This window comes from Lolium perenne, chromosome 3, assembly GCF_019359855.2.
Source record: "Lolium perenne isolate Kyuss_39 chromosome 3, Kyuss_2.0, whole genome shotgun sequence".
In the NCBI taxonomy this organism is placed as follows: Eukaryota; Viridiplantae; Streptophyta; class Magnoliopsida; order Poales; family Poaceae; genus Lolium; species Lolium perenne.
Window position 1 is genome coordinate 235685036 of NC_067246.2, and position 15130 is coordinate 235700165.

Here is a 15130-nt window from a genome sequence, read left to right on the forward strand (position 1 = left end):
AGTGCACGACACGGCCCAGGCCTCCACTTATATGAAACTGTGCCGGCACGGGGGCTTCAGATGGCGGCCCAGTTACAAATTGTCAGATGTTTCTAATGCCTCCTCTATCGTCAAATACTCTTTCCTCAAAAAAAAAAAAAATCCTCAAATACTTGTTATAGGTGCTTGCTGCTACAGTAAATACAACACAAATATTGAATGAACCACTTTAGGGTGATGCACTAGATATTGCTCTTGGGGCGGGGTGGGCTAGATATCGCTCTAGGGGTTGGGAATGTCAAAAGTTCAGTCTTTTTCTTTTGAACAGGAAGAGGGGTCTGGAAGGACCCCGATAGTTGTATTCATTTCATTGTTAGTGGAGTACAAATTACAGAAAGAGCCTCGAAAATAAATAAAATTACAACTCAACCCTAGGACAAGAATGGAAAAAAGGCATTCCAGGTCAAATCATCATCTGGCTCCTTCTCCACCGATCCCTTGTCGATGCATCCAATCGCAATTAGAGCCGAAGGGCCTTCAAAATGGAACGACGGCCTGGAGGTTTGAACATACCTTTCGCCGGTAGTTGAACAACAGATCATGTGCACATGTTGCATGTGAGAAGGGAGGGAGTAGCCGCCTTTTGGCCATGAAAGTCGACGACTTCCATGTCGCTGAGGGATTACTCCCATCAAGGATGTAGAGCGGCCGCCTCACTGGCCCAAAATCACAGCAGCAGATCCTTCCAGCCGCGCATGAACTCCGCAAAGCATCCACCCAATCTTCCCTTCAGGCCCCAACGACCTCCCGCTCGCTCCACCACCCGCAACCACGACAGTCGGGAGGAACAAGACCAGCAAGATCAAGGAACTCACAAACCACAACCTTATTGAGGGAGACATCCATGCTCATCCCTGTCATTCCTATCTTTAGCCTCCAGAGCATCGAAACGAGAGAGAGAGAGAGAGAGAGAGAGAGAGGCCCTATACCACACCAGATCTGGCCAAAATATGGTGCACAGCTGCAGAACTTCACATGGGAGACAATTGGCATAACGCCAAATCTTGATCTAGAACTAGACTAATACTATATAGGGGAGGAACCCTCGCCCTACTCGCCGCCAGCCACCATCGGAGAGAACAGGGGAGGGGCCAGCTGGCCCTTGACCTGGGAGCGCGAGGAGAGAGGGAGGGGTTGAGAGCGGTGGGAGAAACTCCGTCCGCTCTCGGGGTATGGGTATGGGTATGGGAAAGTTTAGTCTAAAATTTTCAACACACAAGATATAATCCAAGATCTAAATCCAGAACATAAGTTTCCGTTCATTTGATAGGTGAGAACCTATATTTATATGCCCCATGAGAAACAAATACTTAGTTCTACTTATAGCTATACGGTTCTAGAGAATACTGTTTGAAATTAGGAAAGCAAATGCAAACAATATGGTTACAATTCACACTAGAACACTCTAAAAACACTAAAACACATATGACTATCGACGAAGGTCACTATACGCTTTTTCTGAGGAGCAACATGAGACTTTCTTTTGATTTCCGAACCAAATTATCAAGAATGTAGTAGAAGTGTCTATAAGCTAGTGTCGGATTTTAGTTCTATTTGATTCTCACTACCGTCCCTCGTTAGGTTGCACACACATCTCGTCGTCGATTTTCTTCGATGACTTTTTTTCCGTCGATCGTCCCTATATTTTGGTCAGATTTCCAAATTCTATAGCCACTTTAAATATGTGCACTCTAGATATGGAGAAGTTGATAGTAGGTAATGAAATCGCTTCTCATTTTTCAATAAAAAGGAAAATTCGACGGAGCTATTTTTTTTAGCGCATCTAGGTTTCCAGCACTCGTGTCCAGAACCTTTCTATGAATCGAGAAGCTTCCGAGCCTATTTCTGGTCACGGTTACCTAAAGCAATCGATGACAATCATAGCAAGGTAGTGTTTCATGGCATGCAACTTGAATCGAGGAGGAAATATATGGTTGCAACAGTGGAATGCGACCCCATGTTACGAAAGGACCTTCCACTAGCTTTTGTAGTCGGCAGTTTAACTTTTGCTTAATTTGCAACCAATCAAACTTGACGTGAGGTTGCTAAACAAGCCATCGAAAACGTCCTCGGTGAAATACACGATTTACCTATAGTGCTGCAGGATATTTTTCCACCCTAAATTCGTCTACCCCGCTGGTCACTGTCTTTAGCTTTACGTGCAGGTCAATTTCGTAGCGGGAAAAAACCTGCAGAAAATTCCCAATTCGTGCTTGTCCCGTCGCAGAAGGCAAAGGCGCGACGGTGACGCGTGTGCCCTAGATAGATGCATGCATGGTTAGATTCCGTTCAGTTCGCTTTCATCCGCCTTTTCTGGCGTCCATCCATTTTTTGCCTTGCGTATCTATTGGAGCCTCGAAAGGTTGGTCGATTCGTCCCCCTGTATAGCATTAGCATCCGAGCCTAGAGAATTTCAGTGGAATCACGTATGGATGAAGTGGGAATTTGGAATCGCATTTGAAGTGATTTTAATCCGTGCGTGCTCATCTCGGGCGGCCTAACATAAATCAGACACGAAAAGTATTCGTTTTGATCCGTTTAGATCGGCGGATACAAAATAGGCTCTTTCATATAGTCGATATAGATGAAGTTGTCGAGCAAAGTTGACGGGGACGTACCACTGGTCCATCTCCATGCGGCGGCAGCGCGAGGACCCCGCCTCATAGTCGTTCCGGGACTTCCTAAATGGCCAGGACTTACCCATGGCGCGGGGCGTGTTTCTTCGTTGTGTGAGTGCGAAGTGTGTGGCAATGGCGTGGGCAAAAGGCAGGTGTTGCCAGGCGCCTTAAAAAGCATCGCCATTTAAATGCCGGCTCTAATCTCCAAGGCATTGATGTTGGCGTAGAGCCCAACGCTACCTGCCAACAGTACTGGCGCGCAGAAGGCGAAGCGGGCTCCATTAGTCGTGGCGTAGAAGGCCACAACGTCTTCGTTGTCAGAACCGACGCGTTGAAGACGAAGCGGGCACATACGTTGCCAGTTGGATCCGAGACTACAGAGGGGGGTCACGCGTGCGCGGTTTCGGGACACGTCTGCAGCGACCCATTTGCAGCCCAAATAGATCGTCGCGGATAGGTTGGTCTGTCTAGGCCGCTCGGTTGTCTTTTCGCTCTCGTGCTGTCTCGGTAGGCCAAAACTAGTTAGATTGATCCGTTTACGCCGACCCGCTGGAGATGAGTAGCAGGTCCAACCCAATTTGCTAGCATGGGGCAGGCCTAAGTTAGTTAGGTTAGGGTTTTTTGCATTTTTTTTTCTCCTGTTCTATGGCTGATACATGGGTGAATACAAATCTTTTCACCCATACACCCAGCTGGCTCCGCCACTCGAGATGGGGTAGATGTGTGGAGAAGACGATTCGCCAGTAGCTAGGTCCAACGTCACCGCGTTTTGTCCTGCGCCTTTGGACTTGTAGTGGAAACGCGTCGACGACACCGTGAACTCGAGGTATGACGCCGGCTGGAGTTACCGGCACGCCAGGGACTGAGCTGTGAACCGCACGTTCAGCTTCACGTTTCCGTTGCTTGCATCGCCGCTACAGTTCGGCCGGAGTTCGGCCAAGGCACACGTACTTGTGGCCCACGCGAGCGCACGGCGTCGGGGCGGTTCGGGTCACGCGGCCGAACCCGCGCCGTCTGGCCGGCCGGCCGGGGCGGCGGACACGCCAGCGCCGCCAGGTTTACCGGCGCCGCGCCGCGCGACGCGGTGGTGGGTCTCGTTTTGTTTAAGGTAGGCAGGTGCTGAGGGAGCGGTGGTCAATCACAGGCGGCATGCAGCGCGCGCGCGACCGTCACGCCGCACCAGCCGACCTGGCGCAATAGCGCTCGGGAAAGCTCCACCTGTCCTCGCGGCGCCAGCGCGACCCACTGCCGTCGCTCCACGTCGCCTCAAGCCATCGCCTCGCGTTCTCTGGTTCAAACCCGCCATCTTGGAAAGTGAAGGACCACTGCGCTGCACTTTCTTTCGATGATTAAGAAAGAGAGATCTTTGCATTATTTGTCCTGAGATGTTGTAGAATAATAGTAATTATTTTTACGTTTTTTAAGGAAGAATGAACGGACGAGGAGACATGCATGGGTGGGCCTGGAGAAGCTGAGACCGTGACTGACAGTACGGTGTACTGCTGGGAGAATGATTTATCACGTAGTATATGCTCTCTTTTATCTCGAGTACCACATGCGCCCTTCGGTGATTACATATTTACGCGGACGCGTCCTCAACGCAACATGTTAGTATGTTACCGCCTTTGTTCAGTGAACTTCTTCTAGTAGTAGCACAAATTAATAATAATGGTGCTCCGTACGTATGGGAAGGTAGGTCGCGTGGTTATATGAACTTTGCTTGCCGACAGTGTAAAGTAGGAGGGCGATATTTTCTCCGTACGTATGGCATCCAAACAAGGAGTACAGCCCAATGAGGAAAAAGATAGATGTGGCAGGTTTAAGTGGTCATACTGAATGAAAAATATGGGGCACATGACCGGTGTGCAACTATAAGAAATGATGCTTTATTTTTTTAACTACTTACCTCCTATGTAAATGTAGATCTTTTCATGTTTTCCCGATCAATTATTTGCATGTTTAACCATACGTAAGAAAATTTTAGGTTTTCCCAATCAAGTATTTGCATGATTAACCATACGTAAAAGAAATTTAGTGGCATCAACGACATCAGTTTCACATTACTTACATTATCATGAAATGCTTTTCTTAACATTTGTTTTTTACATTCACAGGGAGACACCTCCTCGATTCCATTTATAGCATAAATGAAACCCGTGTTCAGAACATTCAGAATTCAAACGTAAAACGAGCAAAGCCGCAGCTAGGACCAAGTCTTTAAGCTAGATCCTACCACCCGCATCAGGGGCACCATAACACTGAACCAAAGCCAGAGCTTAGCGCCACAAAAGCACGCCATCACCTAGCCAAACTATCCAAAAACCACCACAGGCATTACATTACACCAAAACACTAAACTTTTTTTCAGACTTTAGAGAGGCAGCTAACCCAGCACGACATGGATCGAAGAGTCTTCCTCTGGATGTTTCTTCAGGTAAGCCAGGGAAACCCTTCCACCATGTGCAAGCTTCAAAGAAGGAGCCCAGACAGTCGAAACTGGTGCATTTCATCTTAACATCAGTGCCAGTGGCGCTTGAGAAGATTCATCAGTCTCTACAAACAAGTCCATCTCCTTCCAGTTTTGATCCTTGGAAGGAACTTTTCAATTTCTCAGATATGATAGAATCAACCTCACTTGTTTCATATCCATCCAAGTCAATCTAATAAAAACTATACTATTTCTAGAGTTCCAAATCCCCCACAAGACAACAGAGAAAATGAAATTAAATTGTAAGAATTTTTTATTACATAACCATCTACTAGCCACATCTACAAATTTATCAATCCTGCACTTAAAACTAGGTATGAACAAACCCTTTCCAAACTCACTGATTCTTATATGCAAAGGGCCAAGAAACACTGGATTAAAGATGGAGATACGAATACTGCTTATTTTCACAGATCCATTATTAAAAGAAGAAGAAGAAGAAGAAACAGTATTGCTTCAATCATGGATTAAAATAACATTTTACAGCTGATAAAATCAGTAATACCTTTGTTAATTATTTTAGATCTATATTCGCCTCTTCTAATACTAACCATGGCAGGCCATTTCTAAGCACTCAATTGCCACAAGACACTTCTGACTACACTTATTCCATACTTGACGAAAAATAAGTGTTAGAAACCGTCAAAGAAATGAGAAGAAATGCCTCTCCTGGGCCGGATGGATTCAACGTGTAGTTTTACATTGCGACCTGGGATTGGATTGGTAAGGATGTAATGCAAATCATTATAGCTTCTTCCAATCAGGTATCATGTCAGCCCACATAAATGACGCACATATTGCACTGATTCCAAAAAAAGTTCCTTTAGTTCCTGCTGATTACAGACCTATTGGTCTTTGTAATGTTATCTATAAAATTATTGCTAAGTGCATTGCTAATAGGTTAAAACCCCATTTCCCAGACTACATTCATCGTACTCAACAAGCCTTTATTGAAGGGAGAAGGATAAGTAATAATATCATTATAGCCCAAGAGATTACTCATTCTTTTGCCCTAAGCGCTTGGAAAGATAAAGCCTTCATGCTTAAAATAGATCTTGCTAAGGCCTTTGATAGATTAGAATGGAATTTTATTGTTGCTTCTCTGAATAGGAAAGGCTTGCATGCTCACTTTATCAAAAAAGAGATGAAACCAACGGTGGGGGGAACCACCGTTGTATTTGATATAGGAGGTGGTGAGTCTCGAACTCTGGCTGTTTAGTACAACTTCACATGTACTAACCAGTAAGCCTCAGAGTCTTTCTCATCATGCTCACTTTATCAATCTTATACATGCATGTATTTCTCCCCTTCCTTCTCTGTTATCATAAATGGTCAGCCTTTTGCAAAATTCAAAAGTGATAGAGGTATTTGACAAGGCTGCATGTCCTCTTTCACCATATTTATCTGTTCTAGCTATTAATGAGCTCTCTATTTCTTTACAAGAAGCTATGACAGATAATCACTTTGTTGGTATTAAACTTGGCCCCAGATGTCCTGCTATACACTCCTTACTTTTTGCTGATGATCTTATAGTCTGTGGTCAAGCAACAGAGCAGGAAGCTTTAATAATGAAGCACATTTTGCAAAACTTCTGCAACCTTTCAGGTCAAATTCCGAATTGGACTAAATCAAGTATTCTCTTCAGTAAAAATGTCCATCAAGCTGACAAAGGTATTATAAAAAATATTTTCCAGGTCCTGATATTGATAATAATTTTATCCACCTGAGACATCCTCTTATCATTCCTGGGGAAAATAGAAATGAAGCTTACAATTTTTTGCTTGACAAGATTCGATTTAAACTTACTACTTATAAAGCTGATCATCTTTCTCATGCTGCTAGATTTGAGCTTATCAAATCTGTTTTCTCTTCCATACATGTTTATTACATGTCCAATATACTCTTCACAAAAAAATTCATTGCAAAAATAAGAACCATTATCAGGAACTTTTGGTGGACATGTATTAGGGGAGAAACAAATTCTAGGAGTCTTTGTTTAAAAGCCTGGAAAGACATTTGTTGTCCTAAGAATGAAGGTGGGTTGGGGATAATAAATCTCCAAGCTATGAATCAAAGCCTTCTACTCATGATAGCTTGGAGAACTGCTGATAATAAAGATAATTTTCTCTGTTCAGTTTTTAAATCAAAAAAATTCCCTGACTCTTCTATTTGGAGGCCAAACATTAATGCTCACAAATCTGCTTTCTGGTCCTCTGTTCTAAAAGTTCTTCCTATCCTCAAAAATCACTCTTTCTACCAGATATCGGCAGGGAATATCTCTATTTAGAGCTCACCATGGTGTGAGGGCTGGTCTAATGTTTATGATGCTTTGATTATTCAGGAAAATGGTTATAAATATCCTGCGCAGGTAAAAGATCTATGGAGTAGTGAAAAAAAAAGAATGGAATACCATTCTAATTGATAAGCTATTTCAAGAACCTCTGGCATCTTGCATCAAGAGAACACCCATAATTAATGCCTAGGAGGAAGATCTTCTATGCTGGAAACTCACTCCAGGAGGGAAGTGTAATTCAAAAAGTGCCTACAAAACGTGCCTGGACAGACTCCATGAAGAAGGTGTACCCAAACCTGCTCAGGTAAGTGCTCAAACATTGAATCTTCTCAAACTCATTTGAAAAAATAAACAGATGACGCCTAGAGTCAAAGCCTTTGGCTGGAGACTTTTGAGAAAGGCTATGCCGACAGGTGCTAGAGCGGGTAAAATCTCTCGACACATCGGTAAACTTTGTGCCAGATGTGGACATGAAGAAACTAATATTCATATCTTCTTCATTTGCCCGTATGCTAGAGTAGCCTGGTTCATTAATCCTTGGTTTCTTAATATTGAACACATACAAAACTTGAACAATTCGGTCACTCAAATTATCACTAATATTCTGGAAATGAACCATCCTTATGGTTCTATTCAAAACATTTTTACTTTCTTGTGGTGTATATGGAAGGCTAGAAATGACTGTCTGTTCAACAAAAAAGATAAACACCCTTCTCGTATTCTATATATGACTAATGCTATTAACCAAAACATGGAGATGTTTAATATTGTGCAAGATTCCATAGAAAAAAATTGGTTGCAGGATCCAACCAAAAGCAGAACAAGAAAGGAAACATGCAGGAATGTAGGAGGTTGAGTCAAGGACAAACTATCAAATCAGATCTTACCATTGCAGGGAACAAGATATATTCTGATGCGGCTTGGAAAACAAATAAAATCACAGGAACTACATGAAGGATCTCTATAGGGCTTGGTGTTTACTGCTACTTAAGCATACACTCATTTGAAGAAAAAGTTCTCATTCAAGCTTTTGCTAAAGATACACCCCCCTCTCCTCTGCATGCAGAAGTCTTAGGTTTAAATCTGACAGCTGACATAGCGAGGAACATTGGCATTGAGGAAGTCAATTTCTTCACAGACAATCTCACACTTGCCAAAGCAGCTGCGTCCAACAACATCTCTGGTGATCATGTCTCATGGAACTCCAGCAACAAATTGCAAATTACCAGCAAGCATCAAGAGATTTAGCTGCAAATGTTTATCACATCTCCAGGGATCTCAACGGTATTGCTCACGACTGCGCACAACAAGCAATTAGACAAGACAACTCTTTGCCTATCTTTAGTTGCTCTAATTTAGCTCACAAATCTGTAGACAATTGCCCATTTGCTCTTACTCTTTCCCATTTTTCTGAACAAGGAATTGTACTACATGCTGTAAACTGTCTATGAGCTGAATGAAATTTCGACGCCCCCGGCGCCACCAGTTGTTCAAAAAAAATCTACTAATATCCAGACACTTTTAGGATCTATGCATTCAAAGAATAGGTGTTGCACACTTTCAAAATCCTTACAAAAAGAAAACTCTAGAGGTTTGGGAATCTCTCTATGTCTCACATTATCTCTAGTAATAGTTTTTTCAAGGAAAACAACCAAAGGAACACCTGGACTCTGGTAGAAATTTTGAGGTCCCAACAGCAGGTAAATAAACTAGAGTTATACCTCTAAAATTAACTAAAGCACACAAAGATTTTGAGGAATACACTCCATTATCTGGTCCTCTTCATCCACTAGGCTGATAGTATTAGCAATAGCAACTAACTCTGCACAATCATTTTATCAGAGAAAGTTCTTCTAAAATCACACCTCAAATTAGTTACATCCCAAACCTCTCAAACCATTTTAGTTCGTTGGTTAGAGACGAAGTAAATATCTCAAAACTGTGTAGCTAAATTAGTCTTATCAAACCAGATATCTTAACATATTTTTTTGTGGAGCTACAAGCATGTTTTTACCCAAATTGGTGGCTAGACTTTCGCACTAAAAACATTGTCAATATGGTCAAACACCAACTCATGTATTAATTAAATAAGTGAAATCATACTCTTGTACTAGAGTAGCTAGCAATACAAAGTGTAACTATAAAACCCTCTAGAAAACAAGAAAATAACCTGGTTTACTCGATAACCCTCTTTTCCTCCTAATGGCGAGCCAGTCATTGTATGCATTACTTTTATTGGATGTTGTGTGTTTAGTAATCTAGAACATTTTCTCCACGAAACTTGGATCACATTATTACAATTGTGAGAGTTAAACATAAGGAAGAATGAACGGGGCGTGGGCCTGAAGAAGCTAAGACCGTGACTGGGTATGAGGGTACCGTTGGTGAATCGATTTATTAGCATACAATGTATGCTCTTTTCCTCGATAACACATAAGCCCTCAGGAGACACACATTTTATGCGAAGGTATGCTCAACGCAACATGTTGCTGTCTTGATGGATGAACTTCTTTGGGAAAAAACAAATATACTAGTGCTAGGTATGGGGTCGAATGGTTATATGAACTTGTTTGCGAACAACATAAAGTGGGAAAGCGATATTTTTTTCTTGTAAACAACATTATAGCTAGTGGCATCCAACCAAAGAGCGGAACCCCTTAAGGAAAAAATATTGATGTTGCGGGTTTAAGTGGTCATATTGAATACAAAAGATGGGACATATGAATGGTGCACAAGTATACAAAAATGCGGCAACCTTTTGGGCTACTAATGCAATTCATTATTAAAATAGTTACCCCCTATATAGAATGTAGATCTCTTCGCATTTTCCTATTCAGATATTTGTATGTTTAACCATATATGTGAGAAACTTAGTAGCATCAAGAACATCATTTTGACATTACCTAATTACCATGGAATGCTATTCTTTACAGATTTATTTTACGGAGCAACATGTTTTCGCCGAAATTGTTGGCCAGAGTATCACATAGAAAACCTTGAATACGCCGCAAAAAAAAACCCTATATTAAATCAATGGAGGCACACTCTTGTATTAGGGTAGCTAGTGATACAAAGTGCGATTATAAAACCCTCTAAAAACAAGAAAAGAACTTGGTTACTCGTAACCCTCTTTTCCTCTCGATGATGAGTCGGTAATTGTGTGCGTAACTTTATTTGCATGTTGCTCGTTTAGTATTGGTAGCATTTTCTACACAAAAATCGAGCAACATTATAACAATTGTAAGGGTTAATGTTGAAATACAGGTTTTGATGTTTCTAAGTACTTTTGTATGTACACAAATCTCATGTTTGATACTAGTAGAAGCTAGGCAACAAAGTTTACAACCGATTGGTATGCTGCCAATTTGCTCTAGTACATGTGAGCCGTGAACGTCTCTCGCGAAATAAAAAGTGATGCTTATATAATACATACTTTATTATTATGTACAGCTGTTATCGTTGTTCCTATTGTGGGCAACTGTTATACCCTAGAACCAGCCAGAGCATTGCGCATTTACGCAAAAATCCTCGAATTAGGGCACAAAAGGCGCACAAAGGAAAGGAGAGACTCCAGCAGCAGGAATTGGGTAAAACAAAAGAAACCCATCCCAACAATACAAGCAAACGGCGAGGGGCACAAGGCCATATAACCACCGGAGGAAAATACAAACCAGGAGATGTGAAAAATATCTGGAGTCCCAGCCCAACCATATGCTCGAGTGTTCGACGGGCCAACCCATAGAACCCCTGCGCTGCGCCGTAGGTGGAGAGAGGAAAGCAAACAACAACAAAGAAGCGAGCTTTCGCGGAGCCGTTAAGCTGCACCTCCTCCGTCCGAGGCCGGCTGCTCCACCTAATCCCCTCCGCTTTGCCCATCCACCACCCTTCCATGGCGGCCGTCAAGCCGCCGCCGCCCGACCAGTCCCCGCAGCCCGCGCGCCTGCCGTCCCCCTCCTCGGCCGCCGCCGCCAAGCGCGGCGCCACCGGCTCCCGCGGCCTGCTCATGGGGCGCTACGAGCTGGGCCGCGTCCTCGGCCACGGCACCTTCGCCAAGGTCTACCACGCGCGCCACCTGCAGACGGGCGAGAGCGTCGCCATCAAGGTGCTCGACCGGGAGAAGGCGGTGCGGAGCGGCCTCGTCTCGCACATCAAGCGCGAGATCGCCGTGCTGCGCCGCGTGCGCCACCCAAACATCGTGCACCTCTTCGAGGTCATGGCCACCAAGACCAAGATCTACTTCGTCATGGAGCTCGTCCGCGGCGGCGAGCTCTTCTCCCGCGTCTCCAAGGGCCGCCTCAAGGAGGACATCGCGCGCCGATACTTCCAGCACCTCGTCTCCGCCGTCGGCTTCTGCCACGCCCGCGGGGTCTTCCACCGCGACCTCAAGCCCGAGAACCTCCTCGTCGACGAGGCCGGCAACCTCAAGGTGTCCGACTTCGGCCTCTCCGCTGTCGCCGAGCCGTTCCAGCCCGACGGCCTCCTGCACACCTTCTGCGGCACGCCCGCCTATGTCGCCCCCGAGGTGCTCGCCCGCAAGGGGTACGAGGGGGCTAAGGCCGACATATGGTCCTGCGGCGTCATCCTCTTTGTGCTCATGGCTGGGTATCTCCCTTTCCATGACCAGAACCTCATGTCCATGTACCGGAAGATTTACAAGGGGGAGTTCCGCTGCCCAAGGTGGTTCTCCAAGGACCTCACCAGCTTGATCGTCCGTTTCCTTGACACTAACCCCAGCACCAGGATCACCTTGCCGGAGGTCATGGAGAGCCGCTGGTTCAAGAAAGGTTTCCGGCCCGTCAAGTTCTACATCGAGGATGACCAGCTCTACAACGTGATCGATGCCGAGAATGATATGCTGGACCTGGGGCTCACTGACCCTATTCCTCAACAGTTGCTGCCTCCACCGCCTCCGCAGGAGGTCGACGCCGATGATTCCGGTTCGGAGTCGGATTCGTCGGTTGTGTCCTGCCCTGCCACTTCCTCATTCGAGGAGCGGCGCCAGAGGCTCCCTGGACCGCTCCCACGCCCCGCAAGCCTTAATGCGTTTGATATCATATCATTCTCAAGGGGATTCAACTTGTCGGGGCTGTTCGAGGAGAAAGGGGACGAGGTGAGATTCATCTCAAGCGAACCTATGTCGGAGATTATAACTAAATTGGAGGAGATCGCTAACGTGAAGAGCTTCGCCGTGCGGAAGAAGGATTGGCGGGTGAGCCTAGAGGGTACAAGGGAAGGAGTTACGGGGCCACTAACAATTGGCGCCGAGATTTTCGAGCTCACCCCCTCCCTTGTAGTAGTAGAGGTCAAAAAGAAGGCGGGTGATAAGGAAGAGTATGATGATTTCTGTAACAAGGAATTGAAGCCGGGAATGCAACACCTTGTCCACCAGATGGTTCCAACTCCAATTACACCTACCATTTCCGAGTAGGTAGAAAGGTAATACTTTTTCCCTGCCTTTTTCTTTTGTGTTGGTGGTAAATATGGAATAATAAAAGTTGTTTTCATAAACATGAACTCCTGATAGAAGATGGTATTATTCGATGCTTTGGGCCTGATAATTACACATAAAAGATGTCCAATAGTTACGTAGTTTACGGATCATAAAATCACACGCTCAAGTGATTCTGTCAAACTATCTTTGCTCATATTAATTTAATCAATATCTGGTTATATTGCTAATTTTATCCCTGTAACAAATAGTTTTGACTTAAACAGTAGTATTCGGAATGTTTATTTAATTTATAAACCGTATGTAGTTTGAAACCTCTGCTACTGAAAATAAGATCTGAGATTTTTATCGATTTACTGCTGCAAAAGTTTAAGCACTTGATGAAAAGAAAGTGAAACTTGTTCTTCATAGCTCTAATTAACCTAGTTTGTGGCTGTTAAACTGATTAAAGATTGTTTCTTGTGTTTCATAATCACTAGATTTTTTCCCGAGATAGACGTCTCTCTCGAGAGACAATAGCTCCATATCTCTTTAAGAATAACAGGGAAAAACTGGGCGAAAAATGTGCTGCTGATAACTTGTCAAATATAGAAATGAGCCATCAGTGTCATAGAGCAGTTGTCTTTTCTTTTGCCAATGCTTTTGCAACCAATTTCCACAGATGGATATTTTAATTCACATATAGTAGAGTGGAAATCTGAAGGGATGCTTGATTAGTACTGTAAAGTGTAGAAACACCTTTATTTTCTCTTAGCAGTGCTTTACGTGGTTTTGTGCATGATACTCTTAAGTGGGAAGGGTTGGAACCACACTTCATTAGTTCGGTGCTAATATCATAGGTTTGTGTGGTGCGGCGCACGTATCTAATCAGTTTGGTGCAAAGATAAAATTAATAACAATAATACATCATAGTTACTGGAATAGCTATTAATGCAATCAGCTATGTGCTATTAACACAATGAGATATTTTAGTTTTTGTTCTACCCAGTTTCTTTTTCCTACCTCAGTTAGTTTGTTAATTGATGTACATTTAGTTGTGCAAGTAAGTTTTGGCCTTTGTTTAGGTTCCTGGTTTTATGCTCTCTTTGTTTTGGAAAATATTGTTCTAAGTAGGATTATTTTGTTATTGATCCATCTTCTGCTTGTATCTAATGATAACCTATAATATGATGGATCCTTATTGGCCACTTAATCTGATGCACACATTGGGCATAATTATGCGCAAATACATGGAGCACATTTCTAGTTACTTGGTAGACAAATCTTACATAAGTTCAGTTCTATGGCTTTTCCATAAGTTCTGCCTTTTATTGACTTGAAACTAATGACGGCTTGTTCTCTCTTAGGCGAGTTACATGTTCCTATTATTCCTATTCTCCGATTCTGAATCGGACCAGGTTGTAATGAGCCAAAAAAACTTTGCTAAGATTCCTGCAAGATCTGTTATTGTTCTTGTCCAAAATTTGCCCCTATAAAGCTACAGAATATACTAAACCTACCCTACCAAAAATTTGGTTTTGCTTGCCCATTGTTTGGCGAATGTTGGCAAGAAAAACAAACTAGAGTTGGCAAGGTGGTATGGGCATCCAAAAATTTGGCAACCATCTGAACTAATTACCAAAGTTTTGACCATGGCAAAAAAAGTTAGGCAGAGTTGATTTTGAACACCAACCAAACACACCCTTAGCATCCAAACATGTTTGATTGTTCACCGGAAGGCTCAGCAAAATCAGCAAACTTTAACTTGCCATGTATGAGAGGAGTTTGTGTTGGAGTAGGTGAAGCTTACACAAGTGTTTGATGATGTGGCTATAACATCTCTTAAGCGCATTGCACTAGACTGTACTACTGGACTCATTTGACCATTTCTTTGCTTCATGCAGGCTTTCAAAGTTACCGGCGTCATTGCCCCTGGAGCTAACCGGGATAGGTGCAAAGCCTCCAAGCGGCGAGAGCTAGAAGCAGGAGTTGAGTGCAACTGACAGGAGGATCTCTTGTAGTGGGACTGAAAACCTGACCAGTTTGGGCACTGATGATGAGCGTGGTTAACTCACAAGAGAGTTCGTTTCTGGAGAGCATAATGTTGTTCCGAGATGAAGCTAGATTGTGGCTGTATATACTATGGTTGGTGTTGGCTTAGCTGCTAAATGGCTCAAGTTAATTAGCTGGTTGTGTACTCCTACTGCTGGTTTTCAGCAGGATCGAATAATTTTGGGTAATCGTTTAAGCTGATTGACGAATAA

The 15130-nt window shown here is 43.6% G+C and overlaps 1 protein-coding gene across 1 annotated transcript; it reads left to right on the top strand.

Annotated features, from left to right (window-relative positions):
• Window positions 1-11180: 11180 nt before the first annotated feature.
• Window positions 11181-15130, top strand: LOC127343962 (CBL-interacting protein kinase 19). The gene is made up of 2 exons (XM_051370176.2): window positions 11181-12874; window positions 14771-15130. Exon 1 carries the CDS (start codon window positions 11328-11330, stop codon window positions 12864-12866), a length of 1539 nt encoding a protein of 512 aa, XP_051226136.1. The 5' UTR covers window positions 11181-11327; the 3' UTR covers window positions 12867-12874; window positions 14771-15130.

What these genes read in the sequence shown, in the direction of transcription:
- LOC127343962 (XM_051370176.2), top strand. Translation starts at nt 11,328, where the DNA reads ATGGCGGCCGTCAAGCCGCCGCCGCCCGACCAGTCCCCGCAGCCCGCG.